Below are 20,887 nucleotides of genomic sequence, written 5' to 3'. Positions count from 1 at the left end.
ATTTTAATAAATATAAATCATTTTTTAAAACTTAGAGTAAGAACATACTCATTATCTTTTTCAAAGAAAATAATATCAGCAACCTGCCTGTTCAGGCACAATAGGGAGATCTTTGGCTGGCATTTTTAGGCGGGGGGGTTGGTCCATAATCATGAGTAGGGCTTACAGGTGCTTGGACGGGAGTATGATGCATTATACACCAAACTGTGGCCTGTGCAGCCCCAACATTCCCGCCATAGGCCACACTCATTCTTTTCAAATAATATCAGACTTGCTCAAGGGATGGAGACATGATTTTCTGCCCCTTTTATAAATATCCACATTGACATGATGGGGCTTTCTTACACACTGCTTTGGGTAGACATTTCTCTCCCCATCTCTCCATGGAGACAGAAAATTAGTTCCTCAAAGTTAATCTCAATGCATTTACAATCAGCCAAGTTTTAATTTTAGTCTGCTTTTGTGATTCTTCCTAGGATTTCTATAATGAATTTTCTGATATTTTTAATACCAAAGCTTCTGGAACCCATCGTTATCCCTGTTTTCTAACTTTTACCTCTGCCTATATATCCAAGTGTCCAAACATTCCATAAAAGTTGTCCTGCAGGGAAAATTTTAAGCTGTTTATTCTCCTCAAAGATTCATCAACTCCTCTGCTACTTAAAAATGAATTATTCTATTATTTCTCTTAGACACTGATCCAATTGGTATAGCTCCTTAAAGATCCATCACAACTAAGAAATAATATATTCAACACGGGAAAACCTTTTTTTCCCCTCAAACACGTATTTAAAATGTTCGTCTATCAGTCGTTGGCCCTTCTGTGTAGCAAAAGAGACCCTTGAAAGCATCTAGACATTTATTTTCTTTTCACAAATGAAGAAAGTGAAGGGAATAGTCTTCAGACTCCCAGGCAGCCTTCTCTTCTGTTTACCACCCTGTCAAAAAGTGAAGTTCATGTTTGTAGAAGGCCATAAATAGTATATTCCACATCATAAATAATTTGCAATAGTATTAATGTGGGAAAAATTCATTGAAAGCATCAAAATTCTACAATAAAAAGTGAGACATCGTGTGTGCCCATGCATGTAGGTGTTCTGAAAGGCTTCCTTTGATTACTGTGTAACTGGTAAATAGAAATCCATATAGTTTCAAGTCTGATTCTACATCTGCTAATTGGATTCTGCTGTATGGATTTAGTAAGCCAATATTCATGTTCTTAAATAAACATCTCTCAGAATGCCTGCATATGACAAAGCTGGTTTTCTTTTAATTGCTGGAATCAACGACTAAATCAGAGGTAGGCCAAGTTGACTTTGCAAAAGTAATCTAGGTTATAATGAAAGGACTTTATACTTATTTTAGTATCAGCCTCAGAACTAATGGAAAGAAAACAGAAATGTAGAATCCTAAAGGTCTTCCAAGGGCAGAAATCCATCTCTTTTCCTGACAGGAATCCCCACATTATTCTGAACCGTTCTGTTTTACATCTAATTCCTAGCTGACAAGTGTCCGTTTTTCATGCTTATTCATTCGTCACCCTTGTGTTCTCTCTGCCTGCAAGGCATCCGGCCTGCCTTCTATCACATCTCTGCAAACGATAAAGGATATTCTTAAAATGTTACCCACCCTCCCCTTGCAGAGTAATGTGGAGACATACTGAAATGAGCAGCTGCCTTGCTGGACAGCAACAATATATTCTATGCTCATTACACAACCTGAAAGCTAGAAAAGAGGTCTTACGGCAGAAATGAAAAGGATTTTTCAGGAAGAAGTATTGCCTTGTGGAGGGTTAAATGTGAGATCATTTTAGAAATTACATAAAATTTATATGGAGTTTAAAGTCAAACCATTAAAATGAAATAATTATAAGCCATTCAATGATGGTTCAGTTAAACCTGTCTCTTGAAGTGCATGCCTCTGATGTGTGGTCACCATTCTCAGCTAGGAAACAAGGATCCTCATATGATGTGCCTTCATATGGCAGGAATTTGAAACCCATGCCAAAAACTACACTATATCCTAAGAATTATAGCATGCTGTATCCAAACCCATTGCCCCTTCATGGTGCCACTGACTTCTGTCGCCATAAAATTTTGCAAAGAGCAGTAGGTTCTCATGATGGTCATATTCCCAATTCCTGTGCACCCCTCATCACAGCTTGGCTTCCACTCACCCTCCACATCTAAATTTCCCAAACCAATTCCTTTACCTCTCTGAGTCTTTGCCTGTGTTTGTCCTGTTGGCCTCCCAACTTCTTAAAATTTGATTCTCCTCTTAGCTCCTCTGACACATGTCTGTTTGGTTCCTCTCTTACTTCTTCATTCACAACATGTCATTTTGCTGGCAGCCTTTTCTCTCGAATGTTGGTGTCTTATTTGTTGAACACAGTCTTTCTTCTGGTGATATAATCTATTTCCCATGCTTCTGCCATCTGCTAGACAACGAAGCACAAATTTCCTATGAGGATGTTCTTTTCTAAGTTCTAGGCCAGTGGTTCTCAACTTGGGGTGGATTTTGCCCACAGGGGACATTAGAAATAGTCTGGAGGCATTTATTTCACCAGGGCTGGGAGGAGTGCTTTTGGCTTTGAGTGGATGAAGTCCAAGTATGCTGCTAAGTATCTTACTATGCACAGGAAAACCTCACAACAGAGAAGTATCCAGTCAGTGTCAGTAGGACTGTGGTTGAGAAATAATGATCTGGATTTATTGCACTGTCCATTTGAATATCCTACAGACACACTGAACTGAACCTATACCAAAACACATTGCTATCTTTCCCTTCACTTTCCTGCCTGATTCAGTACTGTGTCACCTAGTGATGATCCATACCATCCTAACAATTGCAATAGAATTACTAAGTATGTACTGTTTTTCTTGCTCCCTGGCACTTTCCAAATACCTGGCTCTTCCCACATGTATGATCTTTTTTTTTTCCTAGAATCTGCCTCCTCCTCTCCCTCCTATTGCTTTCTCCTCCTCACTATCACTAGCTTAGTTCAGGACCCCGTCATCCTTCCTAGTCTACTCAGATGGGTCCCTAACAACCTTCTGTCTCTTTAGCAGCACCTCAATCCATCTATCCTAAGAGGGCAATGTGACATCTGATCTCCTTCCTTTGCTTAAAAGTTTTGAGTGTTTGCCATTCCTTAGCATGGAGAAAAGGTGCTTCACAAGAGGACTTCAACTTACTTTTCTCATTTTGAGTCTTTATCCTACATATCGTCACCTTAAGTACCTAATCAAGTGACAACAAAAGTATGTAATTAATAAATATTAAAAGAATGTGTCTTAGCTATTTGGATACATACATGCTTCATTCTTATTCTTAACCTCACTTTCTGATATGCCATTGAATTTAACCAGGAGTGAGTCAGTAGTTTCTTTAATTTGAGAATTAATTCTAATTATTGTCTCTTCATCCTACCCTACACCAGATGGGAGTTTTACAGAATGATCTCTTACAAACAAGGTATATCTTGTCAAGAACATTTTATCCTGTAAAACTTGTTTATTATTGCTATTAGTTCATTATTAGTATTTGGCATTTTGCCAAAATTTTATCTTAATGCAGATCCAAAACAAAAGAGAAGCTTCTGTATAAGAGGAGAAAGAATAGAAAAGTTTTTAATGTTTGTGTTGGAAGGATCACAGATTAGTGAAAAGATGTGTGGAGAAAGCATTGTGTGTAATAGCAAAATATGTGCAAATCCAGGTTCAGCAGGTTCTCATGTAACATTGATTATTTTGCTGTAGGGCTCTGAGTAATGTTTTTAAAATATTTTATTTATCTATTTATGAGAGACAGAGAGAGACAGAGACATAGGCAGAGGGAGAAGCAAGCTCCCTGCAAGGAGAGCCTGATGTAGGACTCGATCCCAGATCCCAGGATCATGCCCTGAGCTGAATGAAGGCAGACACTCAACCGCTGAGCCACCCAGGCATCCTGGGCTCTGAGTAATTTTATAGCTATATTTCTTATATGTAATATAAGGACGTGGTTTTGACAACTTATGAGTTCTAGTAACTTTGTGGATTTTAAGTGCTTATTTCTGCAATATACTCAAGTTTGTGATAATCAAATTAAAAGTGGCCTTCTGACACAAATTCCATCACCATGTGAAGAGTCTCTTGTCTTACCTCAAATCACACAGATCCATAATTTACTCACAACCTCTAAGCTCTTGAAGCTCTTTTCTTATGCCACAAAATTCAACAAATGGCAAGTATGTAACAGTGGATTTTTTTCTCAGTCCGTCCTTCCAGATGGTGCTTTCTGATAGCTCCTTGAAAGACATTAGGGAACATACCTCCAGAGTCTTTGGGCTTCCATCCATAGTTCAATAAGCTGAAATGGTACTTTTAGATTTTTAAGTCTTTATCAAGGCCCCAGCATAAAAGGTTCAGCATTAATTTATAATCAAAATCAACCAGATAAAATGCCAATAACTTTTCATTGGAAGAAGCTGAAACTGTACATGTATGAAATAAAATATTTGGTATGTTTTTTGTCTGTTTTTTTTTTTATTAATATTGCTTCAAAGCCCTATGGCTGAATCATTTATTAACTTTGGTGTTTAAAATTACAAACTAATTTCTAATATGTTTGTGTCCACCTATAACAATTTTTAAAAGGCTACTGCATATAATTATTTTAGCCACTATAGCTATATAAATATGTAATTAAGTAGTTGGTATATTTGGGCAAAAATGACCATTTAATTTTCTAATTGAAGAATGGCTACATAATTACATATTGAGGTATTTCTAAACTCATCCACATAGTTACTCTTTTTCTTACTTCCTGTTTGAGACGCCTCAAGAGGTTAAATTCATTCTTTCAGGATTACAGCATTCTGTTTCTGACTCTGATACAAAAGCTTCCTTTTGAGTTATTGATCAAAAGATCCCAGGGTTATTACAACTTTAATAATATCTATTATGAAGAAAGAAAAAAATAATTATGTACATAACAGACTCTGTGTGTTTAAGTATCATGATAAAGGGGCTCTTTTGATAAAAGTAATCACCATAATTGGTTTTCAAGAAATACTAAGGAAATGCAATTGATCAGTTTTCCTGTTTGTTAAAATGGGATTCTCTGAAGTATTCCATTGAAGATTAATGTAGAAGCAGCTAATAGCCTCTGAATTTCATATTTTTCAACACTCAGAATATAATAACCTAGATTACAACACAGTACTAATAAATGTAGGAATGAGTTAGGGGCAGATGGGGCTAGGCAGGGAAAGATAAGGGAAAGGCCTAGAGTCAGGCTCCCAGAAATCTGTGGGCTCCCATAAACCCCAAGGACACTGAAAGGCTCAGAGTCAGGCTCCTACCCATCCCAAGAAAACAGAGATAAGACAGTAAAAACAGAGAAAAATAATAAACCTGGCTCCAAAATGTTAGGGAGTATCTCCCTTTAATGGCTACTAATTAATCACAAAAACTTACCAGACCACAAAGAAATGTGTCATTAAGGTGTTATCAATAGTCCCTGCTCTAACCAAGACTGCACAAAAATCTCAAGGCCATGGGCTCCCTGGCTAGGTTCTTAATAAAAGACTGCCACTAAAAGCCCTCAGTGGCAACCCTGTCAAGACTTCTTTCACTTCTGAGAGCTTTCTCTGTAACTGCATAATAAACTTCTACCACTTTGCTCACTCACTTTGTCCATGAGATTCATTCTTCGACTCTGTGAGACTCCACGCTCTCCCATATCACTGACGGTGTGTGGTTAAAAAGATACATAAAATAGTAGACTGGAACATTTTTATAGCATTTTCTATAAATGGATAAATGTTAATTATTGATTTCATCATATATTTTATTACCTCTGCTTTCCAGATCTAAGGAAGACATTTGAGCAGGAACCCCTGGGAAAGGAAGTATCCTTGGAACAGGAAGTCTTGCTGCAGTGTCGACCACCTGAAGGGATCCCAGTGGCTGAAGTGAGTAACAAAAATTCTTTGCATTTAGCAATTGGCACTTAGTTATTCTAACAGAGGCCTAATCCATGGCTAATGGTGCAGTGAATTAGGATATGGCATGATGAATGGTTGGTAATGGAGTCCTAACTGCCTGCTGCTGGCAAAATAGATTGATTGAGAACTGATTAATGACTTGGGAGTCAATTAGAATGCCCCACTGGACGAAGCCACAGGCAGTTTGGTTTAATATTGTCATTTTCTTTCAAGAAATCAGAAACGCTGCTTTATTTTATCTGGCACTTATCGTATAGATAGGTGATAAGACTTAATAATGTACTATCAATTTTATTATTGTTCTTGATAATATGCAAAAATGTGTGTGTGTGTCTTTGAACCTGTGCACCCCAAATATATATTTTCTGTTCCATGATGTAATCTAAAGGTCATATCTACACACTATGAATAAAAACATGCTTGAGAAATAACAAGTGTCAATTAGTTTCCTACCATGAGCTTTCCATCGAGCTCTACATTTTTATTTTTTGTTTTTGCTAAAACAAAGCACATTGATTGTTAATGAAGTGTCACAAATCAGATATATACCATACCACATTTTTCATTAGCACCAAACAATACAGTATCCTTTGAAAATGCCTGTCTGTGAACTGGCATGAACACAAAAGAGTGCCATGCCCTCCTTGAGCCATTCCCCTTAATAAAGCATACTTGTTGAGGAAAATCCTCTAATATGGTGTCTTTCCTTTGTTAACAAATAACTCTAAACTCTCAAAAGTGTTACCTTTTATGATTATTAGTTGACATACTAATAGGCATCCAACACTATTGCCCTAGCTAATCTGGTATTCTATGGACCCAGAAATACTTCAATTTGACGAGTGACATGCATCACTGCTGAATTGTTGGTCCTTGTTAACCTCCGTCTTTGTTATTTAGTCCTTTGGAATTTTTACTTTTTATTGCATGTACAGAAGGAAGCATTTTTTTTTAGTTGTCACAATTTGGGCCTGCATATGGGCCTGCTGATTTTTTTTAAATAAGCCCTGAATCCTCCCTGTCTATGAAATTGCAAAATAATGTTATTGACACAACATTGTTCAAAAAAAAGTTTCTTAGTTATTAGGACACTTATTATTAGATTTCTCATAATTTTTCAATCTTTTAAAATTTGAAGCAAATGTGGGAGCCAGCTCAGTTAGCTGGTCTCTTGACAACAAAATTAAACATCTGGTTGCTCTTTTCAAATTATTATTAATACTAAATGAATTAGAAATTTAGGCAAGGCTTTTAGAAAACAAGTGCGTTTTTTCTCTCACAGCCATTTATATAGCTCCATGTGCCAATGCAAAGACTCAAAGTAGCGCTCCTAATGAAACTTACTGTTTTACTTTGAAAGAAGAGAACTATTTTTTGCCTAGTAACTGGCATTCTGGGTACTTCTAGCATTGGATCAGAGACTTTGCATGATTATAGATGTTTCATCCAACTGCATCAAAACTTTATCTTCCAGCACTGATATGTAATATGATTTAGTGTGATGAAAGGAGGCAAGTCTTCTCTATTCAGTATTTCATTTCATGTATTATAATAGTGCATCTGTCTCCTTAGTTGTATTTTTAAAAATTCTAATGCAAATCTCCATTACACCACCTTAGAGACCAAAATATATTCTGAGTGACACGGGTATCAAAAACCTCATTTTTACCCAACGCTTCTTACAGATTGCTGATCCTTGCAAAGACTTTCAGTGACAAGATCCTAGTAATCCTTTCATTTTTTTCGTCTCTCCAACAAAGTGGTTCACTTTGTCAAGCAGTAAAGATTCATGACTGAAAACTAATTGGCGGTGAATTTTATTTGTATCATCAGTGGGGAGGAGACCAATTAACACTTGGCAAGCTCAAAAATCATATACCCATTTGACATTCAAAGAACTATATTTAATGTGATTCTTTTTCTTTTCTTTTTTTGAAGTCAGAAGACACATCAAACAGCCACACTCAAGAGCAGGCTAATAAACTCCTAGGTAGATTCTATTCAATACCCTTAGAATCACTCAGATCAGAAAGCTAATAAATACCTTAATGTGGGCAGCCCCGGTGGCCTAGTGGTTTAGTGCCGCCTTCAATCTAGGGTGTGATCTTGGAGACCTGGGATCGGGTCCCACGTCAGGCTCCCTGCATAGAGCCTGCTTCTGCCTCTGCCTCTCTCTCTCTCTGTCTGTCATGAATAAATAAATAAAATCTTTTTTTTTTATTTACTTATGATAGTCACACACAGAGAGAGAGAGAGAGAGGCAGAGACACAGGCAGAGGGAGAAGCAGGCTCCATGCACCGGGAACCCGACGTAGGATTCGATCCCAGGTCTCCAGGATCGCGCCCTGGGCCAAAGGCAGGCGCTAAACTGCTGCACCACCCAGGGTTTCCGATAAATAAAATCTTTAAAAAAAATACTTTAATGTAACACAGTTCAATGGTCACTTGCTTAAGAAGGGCAGATAAATGAAAAAAGAAAATAATGAAATGTAACCTAGCAAATTAAAAGATTATAAGATTATTTTAATTTTATGATAAATGCATTCATTACTTAATATTTAAATTTTTAGAAGAATTGAACACATAAGTCTAGCATAGAATGAAATATTGAGCTTACAGATCCACTCTTGTGCTTTACCATAATATAAAATCAGTCTTTAAGGTATCAGGCCTTACTGGCAAGGAGTTGTGCTTCTTTTGCATCCAAGGCAAACGATTCTGAAAAACTCCAATGATAAATGCTCAATGAATACATGGCTGATCAATTTAGTCAATCTTTGTTTTATAAATATGTGTCTAGCTCCATTAAAGAAGTAGTCAGGTACATTATTTGCAGAATACGAGGTGGTAATTATTTTTTTCCTTCCCATACAAGTCAATAAATTTCTAAAGAATTCTACTAATTTTAAATTACATTGGTATCTTCTTTATACAAATAATGGCAGAAACATGTCTGAAGTCATAAGTAACATTTAATATTACCCCCTATTTTGGCTTTAGTCACCATAGAATGTTAAACTAATTTCCTTACAGAACTCTAGGTGTAAACACAAGCATCACTATTTTTAACTTTTTGACTTTGGACAAGGTATTTCAGTCCTCTATATGTGTGTTTCCTGAATTATAAAATGGAGATAATAATAATAGTATCTACCCAGGGTGTAGTTTTAGAGTTTAAATGAGATGGTACATGTGAATCACTTAGAACATGTAGAAAGCTCAAGAAACATCAGACATTTTTCTACTATTACTATATTATCACCCACTGATTCACAAAAGACTGAATTCAACCTCTTGAATTCAGAATAATAACTGAGCACATTGTACCTGTACTGGTGCTATGGGGCATGCAGAGATGAAGCTTCTGTTCTATGAAGATTCACCAAAATGCGGATGCCTGGATGGCTCAGTGGTTGAGCATCTGCCTTCGGCTCAGGGCGTGATCCTGGAATGCTGGGATCAAGCCCCATATCAGGCTTCCCGCAGGGAGCCTGCTTCTCCCTCTGCCTATGTCTCTGCTTCTCTGTCTCTCTGTCTCTTATTAATAAGTAAATAAAATCTTAAAAAAAAAAAAAAGAATCACCAAAATGCCCTCCTGTATCCTCTAGCCAGGGCTTTGGTTAGAGTCCATAAATGCTACAAATGAAGAAATATTGTAAGCTTTCAACAAGGAAAGGCCCTTATTTATGTAAATGTTTTTTTTTAAAGATTTAGTTTTTAGAGAGAGCACACACGCACACACATGCACTGAAGCTCAGGAGAGGAACAAAGAGAAAAAGAGGCAAAGAATCTCAAGCAGACTCCCTGTTAAGTGTGGAGTTGATGTGGGGCTCGATCCCAGAACCTTAAATCATGACCTGTGCAAAAACTAAGAGTCTGTTGCTCAACCGACTGAGCCACCCTGGTGCCCCATAAGTAAACATATACTTTATTAATGACTTGTTAATGTAAATACGTACAGCAAACCATGCTGCTGTCTTTTTTTCTGATTTTTAAAGTTACTGGGGAAAATAAATAAATAAATAAATAAATAAATAAAGTTACTGGGGGCAGCCTGGGTGGCTCAGCGGTTTAGTGCCTGCCTTCAGCACAGGGCATGATCCTGGAGATCTGGGATCGAGTCCCATGTCAGGCTCCCTGCATGGAGCCTGCTTCTCCCTCTGCCTGTGTCTCTGCTTCTCTCTCTCTCTCTCTCTGTCTCTCTCTCTCATAAATAAATTTAAAAATTTAAAGTTACTGTTGTCCGCTTCATCATCAGGGTTCCAAGACATTGGAGGAAACTGCGTATTTTATTTCAGATAGGACATTTGGGTTGAGGCTGTTATTGGTAGTTCTACTTTTCAGGACCAACAGAAAGAGAGTGACAAAGTTTCAGAGGAGGAAGAAGCTGATTCAGATTTTGCATACTCCCATCTCTCTATGTGGTCACCTTTTTGACTGAAAACTCACCTTAATACTTATTGGATAAAAAAAAAAAAAAAATTATGCTGTGGGCACCCCAGGATAAAGCACAGGGGCCTATGCTTGGCGCTCCCTCCTCTGGTCTCCTTGCCGAGAGCTCTTTCTTTATACTTATTTTCTTTATTTAAGGTATTTAACAACCACACAACTTCTTTAGCACAGGGCTGGATCAAGGCCTAGGGCTGGATCAAGTATAAACTCTAGCTGCTGAATCAGAGGGTGGCCTAGGGAGCCATCGAGTATTGGCAAGGATAGGGGGAAGCACTCAGTGACTTCACGCCACATGCAGAATTATTTCAGAATTTAACACCTGGTATAGATGATCCAGTGTAGCTGGCCCCGATATACAATGATTTTATATAGTCTCAATTACTGCTTGTGTTGAAATGTATCTGTTGACTCCTCTGCCTGCCTAAACTGTGAAGATATAAGTAGAGAAAGGGGTTTTGTTCATGTTTTATCTCAAATACCAGCAGATGGAATCTATTCAGTAGATTCTTTAACTATATTTAATTAAATAAAGGAAAGAGTCCCTATTGGCTATAGCTCATTTCAGGAAATGGAGATGGAACTTTCCAGAAAAAGGATGCGTGTCACCCCTGAAGATGCAGTCCTATTGAGAGAACTCAGTGTGAGGTGAGAGGTTCCACTAGTGTGAAGCCTGAGAGCAAAGTACCAACCTGCTAGGATCAGGAGAAAAAAAATGAGGGGAGAGCCTGTTGGGAATTATTTTAGTTCAAGGAATACAGGGCATGTTCATAATACTCATATAAAATTAAGAGTGGACTAGATGAGAGGAAGAAAAACAACTACCAGAAACTATTACCCACTATCTTAATAACATTTTTGCTAGGATCAAGCCCAAAATACAATGTTATTCTTACATTTTTTGGAAAGGCATCTGCCTCCCTTTCAATAGACAAGCCTCCTCATCTCCCTAAACAAGCCAGAATATTAATACACTCATGAATGGGTGCGGGGTTGCTCCAGTGGTATAATAGCAGCACTCCATAAAATGAATCCCTCTTTGCTCATCTGAGGTTATGCCTAGAAAATGTTGCTGTCACATGGGGAGCCAGAAATATACTCAGAGATACTTTATTTCATCAGATTATCTCTTTTGAAGAGTATTGGGATCAAAACATCAATGGATACAAGATTTGTTGGCATGGCAGAAGGAGCAAAACTGAATTTTTCACTAAAACCTGTGATTTGTATCACCTTTAACAAGGGGATAATTGCTTCTCTAATTATAATTGAGCTATTTCTCATAGGAGTTTAATTGGAGGAACAGGGCACAATGTTCAACTTATTGACCCAATTGTGCTTAGAAACCATCGTCTTATTTATCAACATTTGCATCTCTAATTAGCAAGTGGGAAAATATGGGTTGAAGTGCAAAAGAATAGATTATTTTGCTGAGTTTAGTCTTGATAAACAGGGAACGGATTTTTTTTTAAGCTAATACTGCCAGGGCAAAAAGCTGCTGGCAGCTGGAGGCTCCACCAAATGTGCAGCATCAGGTGGCACTCCATCTAATTGATTATTAATATGGCCACTGAACATTTTGTTTCATGAGAGGAGTGTGTGTTTCACTGTCATTCCTTCATAATTGGAACTTCATGTTGATGCATTTCCATGCAGGTGCATTGTCTTCCAAGCTGTGCTTTGTATTCTTTGCCGGCGAAAGAGGTTTAAAGAGAAGAGTTTGAATACAAATTTGGGGAGAGATACTGCTTTCAGTTCCCAGTAATATCTGTTGGAGTTGTGTCCTAGCATGTGTGTTAGCAACAAGAAGGAGTTTTTATTACAAGCGGATTATCAGCCTTGCGAACAGTTTTGCACAAGTATTAGGTTCCCTAACTAGTAGTCAGCCTGCGAGCTTTGCATTGGTTCAGTCAACAGTTGTCAACGTCACCTCATGTTTTTCTTCCAGTATCTGCCTCTAATAGTTATACACAGAGATCACCATAAGCCCAAATAATCACCATAACCCAAATAATGTAAATCAAGTAAAAATAATAGTGAAGTCAGGATGCCTGGGTGGCTCAGCGGTTGAGCATCTACCTTTGGCTCAGGGTGGGATCCCGGGGATCTGGGATCAAGTCCCACATCGGGCTCCCTGCATGGAGCCTGCTTCTCCCTCTGCCTGTGTCTCTGCCTCTGTCTCTCATGAATAAATAAATAAAATCTTAAAAAAAAATAATGGTGAAGTTAAATGATGCCAACATAAATTAAAAAAAAAAAAACAGTAAGAAATTATAAACCTTTCCTGAACTTAGAAGAGATTTGTGTCTTGACTTGTGGTTCCTTTGAGCTATAGTACAACATGCACTTTTTATTTTTTAATCATGAATTCCTTTACTCAAGAAATATTTACTGTCTACTCAACTATGTGCTGGATACTTTCTAGTTTCAGGAGATACAAGCCAGCCAAAGTCCCTAAAGGGTTAAAAACAAAGAAATGACTAAACAGGAATAGAAATAAATGACTAAGATATTGTCAGATAATTGCAAGTTAAAGTAAGACAAGGTGATTTTGAGAGGTTGATGGTTGATGGGGAGCGGAAGTCACTTTAAAGTCAAAGAGAATCTGTCTGTGGAGGCACTATTTGACTTGAAGTCTGAATGGCAGGAAAGAGCCAGTCTTGAAAGTATTTGAGTCAGGAAGTTCCAGGCAGGGGAAGCAAAATACCCTCTGAAGGAGTTGATGTGGCTATAGATTTCAAAAGAAGCCAGTGGCTCAGAGACACAGTGAAGCCATGAGGAAGGCCGGGGAGACCTTCACTCAGAGGCAGGAGGATGAGTTTGTGGGCTTACAGACATGGTAAGTTGTTTGGACTTATTTGGCTCTGAATGCGTGAAAAACCACTGGAGATTTTAAGTATGGCATCATCATGCTGTGCTATATATGTCTTTCAAAGATCATTCTTAGTGCTGTGTGGAAAATAGATTTGAGTGGTGTAAGAATGGAGGCAGGGACCCATTTAGGGGATCTTGCCTTAACCCAAACAAGAGAAAATGGTTACTTGTCTTAGGGTAGAAGTAAAGAAATGGAGAGAGATGAAGAAATAAAGGTTAGATTTTAATTTCTGTGGGAGTAAAAAAAATTTTTTTTAAGATTTTATTTATTTATTCATGAGAGACACAGAGAGACAGAGACAGAGACATAGGTAGAGGGAGAGGCTGGCTCCCTGTGGGGAGCCTGATGCAGGACTGGATCCCAGGACCCCGGGGATCAGTATCTGAGCTGAAGGCAGATGCTCAACCACTCAACCACCCAGGTGGCCCAGGAGTAAAAACTTCTGAACGTGATTTTTAAATTTGATTTTATTGACTGAATAAAAGCTAGAAAATATTTAGGTCTTCCATGTGAAAGCAGACCCACTAGAGTGAGCTTTCCTTTGATGACCTAAAAGCAGTGATCAGCAGGCCTCAGCTGTTTTCAAAGACATCTCTCTCTCAGTGGTGCTTCAGCAACAGGCAATGACCTAGAATGTGTCTTTAATCACAGGGCAACAAGGCCTTCTATTTCCATGACCCTCATTTCTTGAGAAAAGTATATGTTTCTTCAATAAGTTCGCTTGCTTTGGAATTTCTTTCAGTGATTCTCCCCATATGCCTAGAGCACTATTTACTGTAAACTCACTGGGGGTGAGAAATGCCAGTCCTGGAGAGCAGAAAGCCAGTATTTTCTAAAGGTGGCCAGACTTAGCAAGAGTCCCACTTATTGGGAAATAAGAAAAAATGCTGAGAGTTCCTTATTCTGAAAGGCAGATTTGTGATAAAGACTTGTTAAGAACTAGCCATCAACTAGTCAATTTATGGTTGCCTTGCCCTGAAAAAATTAGCATTTTAAGAACATTTCGGTGCCGTTTCGCTCCCATGTAAGATATTAGATATAGTCATTCTACTTCAACCATTTTTGGAGGTTGTCACTCTTAGTTAATTTAATAGTTCATTAGGTCAGTGTCCTTTTATCTTCTCATAGTTGAACTTAGGCTTTAGGAATGGAAGTTTTCAGATTTCAAGACAAGTTTGCCTCCGCAGTATGGTCTGTGTACGTTCAGCTCTCAAAAGCAACGAGCCAGACATATGTGCAATTAAGGGAGTGTTTCCTCAATAGGAAAACAAATTCCATTCTTAGCAAATTCCTCTTCTTTGCAGAAGTTACAACTGAGCAAAATGTCACTACATTTTCCACTTGCTTTTCTCTCTCTTTTTTTTTTTTTTTTACAATTGTCTAAAATACAATTTCAACATGCTTGAAGACAAACACTTTTTTAAAGCATAAAAAACTTACTTTCTACAAACCTATTGAAATGTACAAAGTATTTTGGACAGTAGTCATACAGAAGTGAATAAGTGCCTTATTTTATTGTGAATCTGACAAGCAAATGGATGCATAAACAAAGTAGCCTTTATTCTTAACAATAGAGAACATCTGAAACAATATCTGCACAATAGCTATGGGGGTGGTGAGGGATGGAGGGAGAAAATCTTGTCTTTGTGTACACTTTTTTTAATGGCCTTTTGCTTCTTGTATTTTAAGGCATTTTTATCCACAACTTTTATGGGTAAAGAACATTTGTTTGCATCCTATAATGGAGGCTTTCTTAGTCATACAAGAGATGGTGAGAAACTGTTGCCACTGTGAGAACCAAAAGAAAATAATTCTGGGATTTCAAACTCTGAAGCAATTGCAGCCAAACCCTATGTGGTAAAAGTCTCCGTAAGGCTAATAGCTATGGACATCGTTTAGAGTTGTCAAACCTTACTATTCAAAACGTGATGCACAGATTATCTGTATTGGCATGACTTCCTGGGAACTTCATAGAAAGGCAGAATTTCAAGCCCCAACCCCAGGCCATTTATCAAAATCCACATTTTATTTTTTTAAATATTTTATTTATTTATTCATGAGAGACAGGGAGGGGGTGGAGAAGCAGGCTCCCTGCTGAGCAAGGAGCCCAATACAGGACTCAATCCCAGGACCCCGGGATCATGACCTGAGTCAAAGGCATACACTTAACTGACTGAGCCACGCAGGTGCCCCGAAATTGACATTTTAGCAAGAACATTAGAACCAGTCTGCGTGCAGTACTGGTTCTCAATCAAGAATGTGCATTGGGATCATCCGGGAATTGGTAGGATGTGCAGCCTGGCTATCAAAATTTTTAATAGCTTCCCAAGTGATTCTAAAATCCAGCAAGGTTTGGAACCGCTGATCTAAAGGGCAGGATTAAAACACACAAATACAGGAAAACCTTCAAACTTGTCACTTCTAAACTGGTCAGTAAAACTTGGCAGACTCCCAGCTTCCAACTAATGCTCCTTCTAGAAGCTTGGCTTGGCTCAGTGTGCATTTGATAATCACACCATAATTGCTTTTTCCATTTGTTTGATTAATATACCTGCATCCAACAACTCTAGGCTGAATCTCCATTCTTTTAGGTATACACACTCTTCTCAACTTTCTTGTGTCATCCTCAATCTCAGTGTTCAGATGAGGGGCTCCAGTTTGAGTTCAACAGAGTGACCTTTTCTGATGGATGTGGGTTTTTCTAGCTAATGGTTGCTGGACTCACTTTTCATGTTGGGTGGCATGTGGCAGTTTCTCTCTGTTAATTAGAACAAATGTGCCAATTATGTTAATGTTTCTCCCGATACCAATCAGTGAATAATTAGACACAACACATCTGTCTTTCACAGGGGAGTAGAATAGGAAAGAAAACTGCAAGGTGCTTTGTTCTTTATTATTGACATATATGATTAGACAACTCCTTAACCAATCACATTGTTAACAAGTTCATGTATCTAAAGGGCAAAGAGTGCATAGCTTCTTGGGAGGAGGCTGAGCACCTCATTGTTAGCAATTTTATGACCAAAGTCCAGCTATCTCCAAAAAGATCTCTGTAAAGAATTTAATTTTTGGGGATCCCTGGGTGGCGCAGCGGTTTGGCGCCTGCCTTTGGCCCAGGGTGCGATCCTGAAGACCCGGGATCGAATCCCACGTCGGGCTCCCGGTGCTTGGAGCCTGCTTCTCCCTCTGCCTGTGTCTCTGCCTCTCTCTCTCTCTGTGTGTGACTATCATAAATAAAAAAGAAAATAAAAAAATAAATAAAAAATAAATCTTGAAAAAAAAGAGAATTTAATTTTTCTTTCTTTCCTTCCTTTTTTTTTTAATTTCATAGTCTATCGGTAAAATGCAGGTATGTCATTTACCCTGAACTACAAAAAGAAACAAGTTCTTAGGTAGAACTGTTTAAAATTCTCACAAAGGACCCAGCTTTATTGATATGAAAGATTAAACTGAAAGAAATCACAAAACTCAACCTATACGATTATGTTGAAGGTGCTGTAAAGATATGAAGTCACCATCAGATTTATAATTTGTTATAATTTCTGCTTATGTGTCTCCATGTACTTTAACTATGGAGCTTTCTGATTATTGGAAAAATTTATTTTGTTTCTGTTGTTTTATTGGGATTTGTGGTCCATTCATGGCGTCATTTTACAGAGATGGAGCTTAGCCAAATTATTTCCTAATACAGGTGATGCCTCTCCCTTGTGTTAATTCTGGCAGTATAGAGATGAGACTAGGAAACCAACACATTAGTCTTCCTGAAGGTAGTCAGAGCATATTCTACACATTCTTTTACATAAAGCTTTTTGTTTAGTGTAAAGTATATATACTCTAGCAAATATGGCTTATGTTCTTAATATTTAATAATATTCAGCTATGTACTTTTATCATCAAATGGTAAAATACGATCATTGTCATAAGGTCTATATTATTGTGGTTTCAAATTTATTGTCTCCATTGTTCTTTTAAAAACAGTTAGTCAGAAAATAAGTATGGAATTTAGATTGTAAATTATTTTTTCTTACTGTGGCACTGATTTGCTTAAACAAAATGCAGAAACGACTGAGAGGAAACATTTACTATATTTGTAAATAGTTATGAATGCTAATACTAGTCAGTGCCAGGCATTCCTGAAAAGCCCCTGATACATGCATCATCCTGGGATATGTTCTTTTTGCTCAAGGAATTGGAAGGGATGAGGCAACAAGGAGGAGGACATGGTTGTTGATTTATTTTTATTGTATCATTTTGCCCAAATATTTGTGTTTTTTTAAAAGTAAGATATGAACATAGTTATACTTTACACAATTTTAGTAGCAAACCATGCAACAAATTACTAAAGATAAATAATGTTTGGCAAATAATTATTTTGTGTAAATGAGTTCCCTACCTTTTTAAAAAGATTTTATTTATTTATTCATGAAAGACAACAGAGAGAAAGGCAAAGACATTAGGCAGAGGGAGAAGCAGGCTCCCAAAGGGAGCCTGATGCGGGCCTCGATCCCAGGACCCAGGGATCACGATCTGAGCCGAAGGAAGACATGATCAACCACTGAGCCACCCAGGTGTACCCCAAGTCCCCCACTTTTAGCATTACAAGTTTTGGGCTTTGTCATAGGTAGTTTAGCCTTTATGCTACTTAATTAGAAAGAGGAGATGGGAGCGAATAAAGGTGAGAAAATGAATGTGAGAAGTCAAGATTAAATTGGAGATTATGATTTATCCCATATTTAATTATGAGCTATAAATGGATAATCCATTAAGAATGGTAGTCCACTTTTCTCTGTCTTCTTGCTGATGACATAAATCAAAGATTAAATTTAAACTGAAAAATACAGTTTTTAGCTGGGAAAGTTGAAACATGAGATTGTTGAATGCTGAAATGGCTGTTCAGAAAAGATTGTGCAAACCCCAGCCATTGACAAATGATCTCCATGTTTTGTTGCAAAACCTTTTTTTTTCCCTGACTGCACTTATATAGCCAATAGTTCTGAATTTTATAAAATATCAGTAACAGTAAAGCTATAAAACCATGCATCTAGGAGCCATAAAAAAAAAGTTGATCCTTAAATCACACTACACAAAGGAAGGGACGGCAGTTTTATACATCTTTTCTGGGAACACAGAATATGGGGTCAATATGCTCCAGTCCTAAAACTTATAATCAAATTGGGAATCACTCATCTTCATTAGTAAAATTATGTTAGTGTTTTGAGAACTCTCTGCCAGACTGAAGGCATCAATAGAACTGAAAGACCCAACTGTTGGAGGGATTTCTAAACATTTTATCCTTCTAGAAGAGCTGGGAACCAATATCTCGTATAGGAAGGCTAGAAATATGACCTCTCTCCTGGTACATACACTAGAAGGGATTGAGGCTGTAAATAAGGGGAAACTTTCTTCACTAGGAGAATTGTATGAATGAAGACTCATAAACTAATACCAATAGCCCTAATGCAGTAGAAAATTGAAAGATCTGAAGAAGATCTAGACTTTTCCCCGTTTTTTTTTTCCCTGATTAGTATCATGAATATGAAGATATGTACTTCTTAATAGAGGCACTAAAGAATAGTGAATCATCAATATTTAAAATACATTTATGCAGATGTAGCTGTTTGGGGTAAACTCAGAGAAGAAGCAGTTAAATTTGACTTATTCCCTGTCTCCTGATTCCAGCTGCTTTCCCTTACATATTTCATTAAATCCTCCTACGACACTGGGAGGGATGGTCCTTCCATCTATATGCATGAGCATCATGTTTCTGGGACTTTCCAGCCTGCACAAGGCTGCCAGCATAGCTAGTGGGAGGACCTGGCTACAGAGCCAAGTCTGGCAACTCCAAAGTCCGAATTTTTTCCTATAACAACAACAAATTTTTTTTTGGCTGTATGTTTTGGAAATTTAGTTTGTTAAAATGACACAAATTGTGTGTAGCCTTATTTGATTTTCATGAGCTAATCAGATAATATCCAGACAAAGATGTCTTTTGGGGAAATGTCATTTATTTAAAAAGTGTTAGATCATCCCATCAATTTTCCAAATGTAGAATAAGCATGTTGATTTGTGTTGTTTGTTGTTATTATCTACAGATACTTCAGAAGAAAGTGAAAATTTTAGAATGTAAAAGAAAAATTAAACTCAACATCTGGCCCTTTCTTTTTAGAATACCTCAATTATTTTTTTAAAGATTTTATTTATTTATTCATGAGAGAAAGAGAGAGAAGCAGAGACATAGGCAGAGGGAGAGGCAGGCTCCTTCACGGGAGCCTGATGTGGGACATGATCCTGGGACTCCAGGATCACGCCTTGAGTGGAAGGCAGATGCTCAACCTCTGAGCCACTCAGGTGTCCCTCAATGATTTTTAAGTACATTTCCTTTGGTGATGTTCAAGAATTTTTTTCCAAAATATTTTCCTAAAATGAAAGTAATTGGTATGTTTTATATATATATTCCCAAGTCACATTTTTTGTTTGCTCCTTTATGACAGTACTGCTCTTAGGTCTGTGATAAGCAATACTTCTCAGTACTTAGAAGTCGTATTTCAGCTTCTAGAAATCAAAATATATGCATTGCTAAAAATCAATAGAATCCAACATTGTGATTGTCTGAAACTTTAGGAGTCATAATTATTAAACATTTTGTCTAATTTCTAGCATCTGCAATTATCCTCACTGCATAGTAGCTATTAAATGGATACTCAATGAGTGAACTAATTTTAAGTAGGTCCTAATGACTTTTATTTTCGTATGCAGTCATGTCCTTATTTCTTCTCTCTGATTGTGGTTACAAATCTCAATTAAAGGAATGCTTCCGGGATCCCTGGGTGGCGCAGCGGTTTGGCGCCTGCCTTTGGCCCAGGGCGCGATCCTGGAGACCCAGGATCGAATCCCACATCAGGCTCCCGGTGCATGGAGCCTGCTTCTCCCTCTGCCTGTGTCTCTGCCTCTCTCTCTCTGTGACTATCATAAATAAATAAATAAATAAATAAATATTAAAAAAAATAAATAAATAAAGGAATGCTTCCTTGCATAAACTTGCCACTTTATAGTAGTAGTTTTATTTTCTACAGGGGCACTGATTCATGCCTCTGTTCATATGTTCCTTCATTCATTCATTCTTTCACCACACTTCAGCCAGGAAGGCTTTATTTCTGCTTCTCAAACAATGACTTTTGTCATTGCTCTTCCCTGTACCTGGAATACTCTGGCTAAGTATGATAGGCCCTTTCAAAATATTCATGTTCTAGAGCTTAGTCAGTTCTGCAGAGAGGTCGTCCCTGTCATCTAAAACAAGAATCAGCCAACTATAGCCTGTAGGCCAAATATGGCCCACCACTTGTTTTTGTAAATTAAGTTTTTATTGGAGCACAACCATGTTCATTTATTTACATATTGTCTGTACCTACAGTTGAGAGACCTTAGCCCACAAAGCCTAAAATACGAGTTATATGACTCTTCACAGAAAATGTTTTCTGACTCCTGATCTAAAACACTGTATAGCACTGATTTTTTTTTTCCCAGCCCTAAGGACCATTGAACTTATCCAATATATTTATATTGCTTATACATTG

The 20,887-nt window shown here is 37.6% G+C and overlaps 1 protein-coding gene across 2 annotated transcripts in view; it reads left to right on the top strand.

The window, feature by feature from the left end:
• Positions 1 to 20,887, top strand: part of UNC5C (unc-5 netrin receptor C) — a 351,352-nt gene that overhangs the window by 242,470 nt on the left and 87,995 nt on the right. For both annotated transcript variants that reach the window (XM_072810537.1, XM_072810536.1), the window contains exon 4: positions 5,853 to 5,956. In XM_072810537.1, the coding sequence (XP_072666638.1) occupies positions 5,853 to 5,956 (104 nt within the window). The remainder of the gene's footprint in view (positions 1 to 5,852; positions 5,957 to 20,887) is intronic.

This window comes from Canis lupus, chromosome 33 (assembly GCF_048164855.1).
Source record: "Canis lupus baileyi chromosome 33, mCanLup2.hap1, whole genome shotgun sequence".
Taxonomy (NCBI): Eukaryota; Metazoa; Chordata; class Mammalia; order Carnivora; family Canidae; genus Canis; species Canis lupus.
The sequence above is the reverse complement of the archived record's forward strand: the minus strand, read 5'-3'. Positions and strand labels throughout refer to the sequence as shown.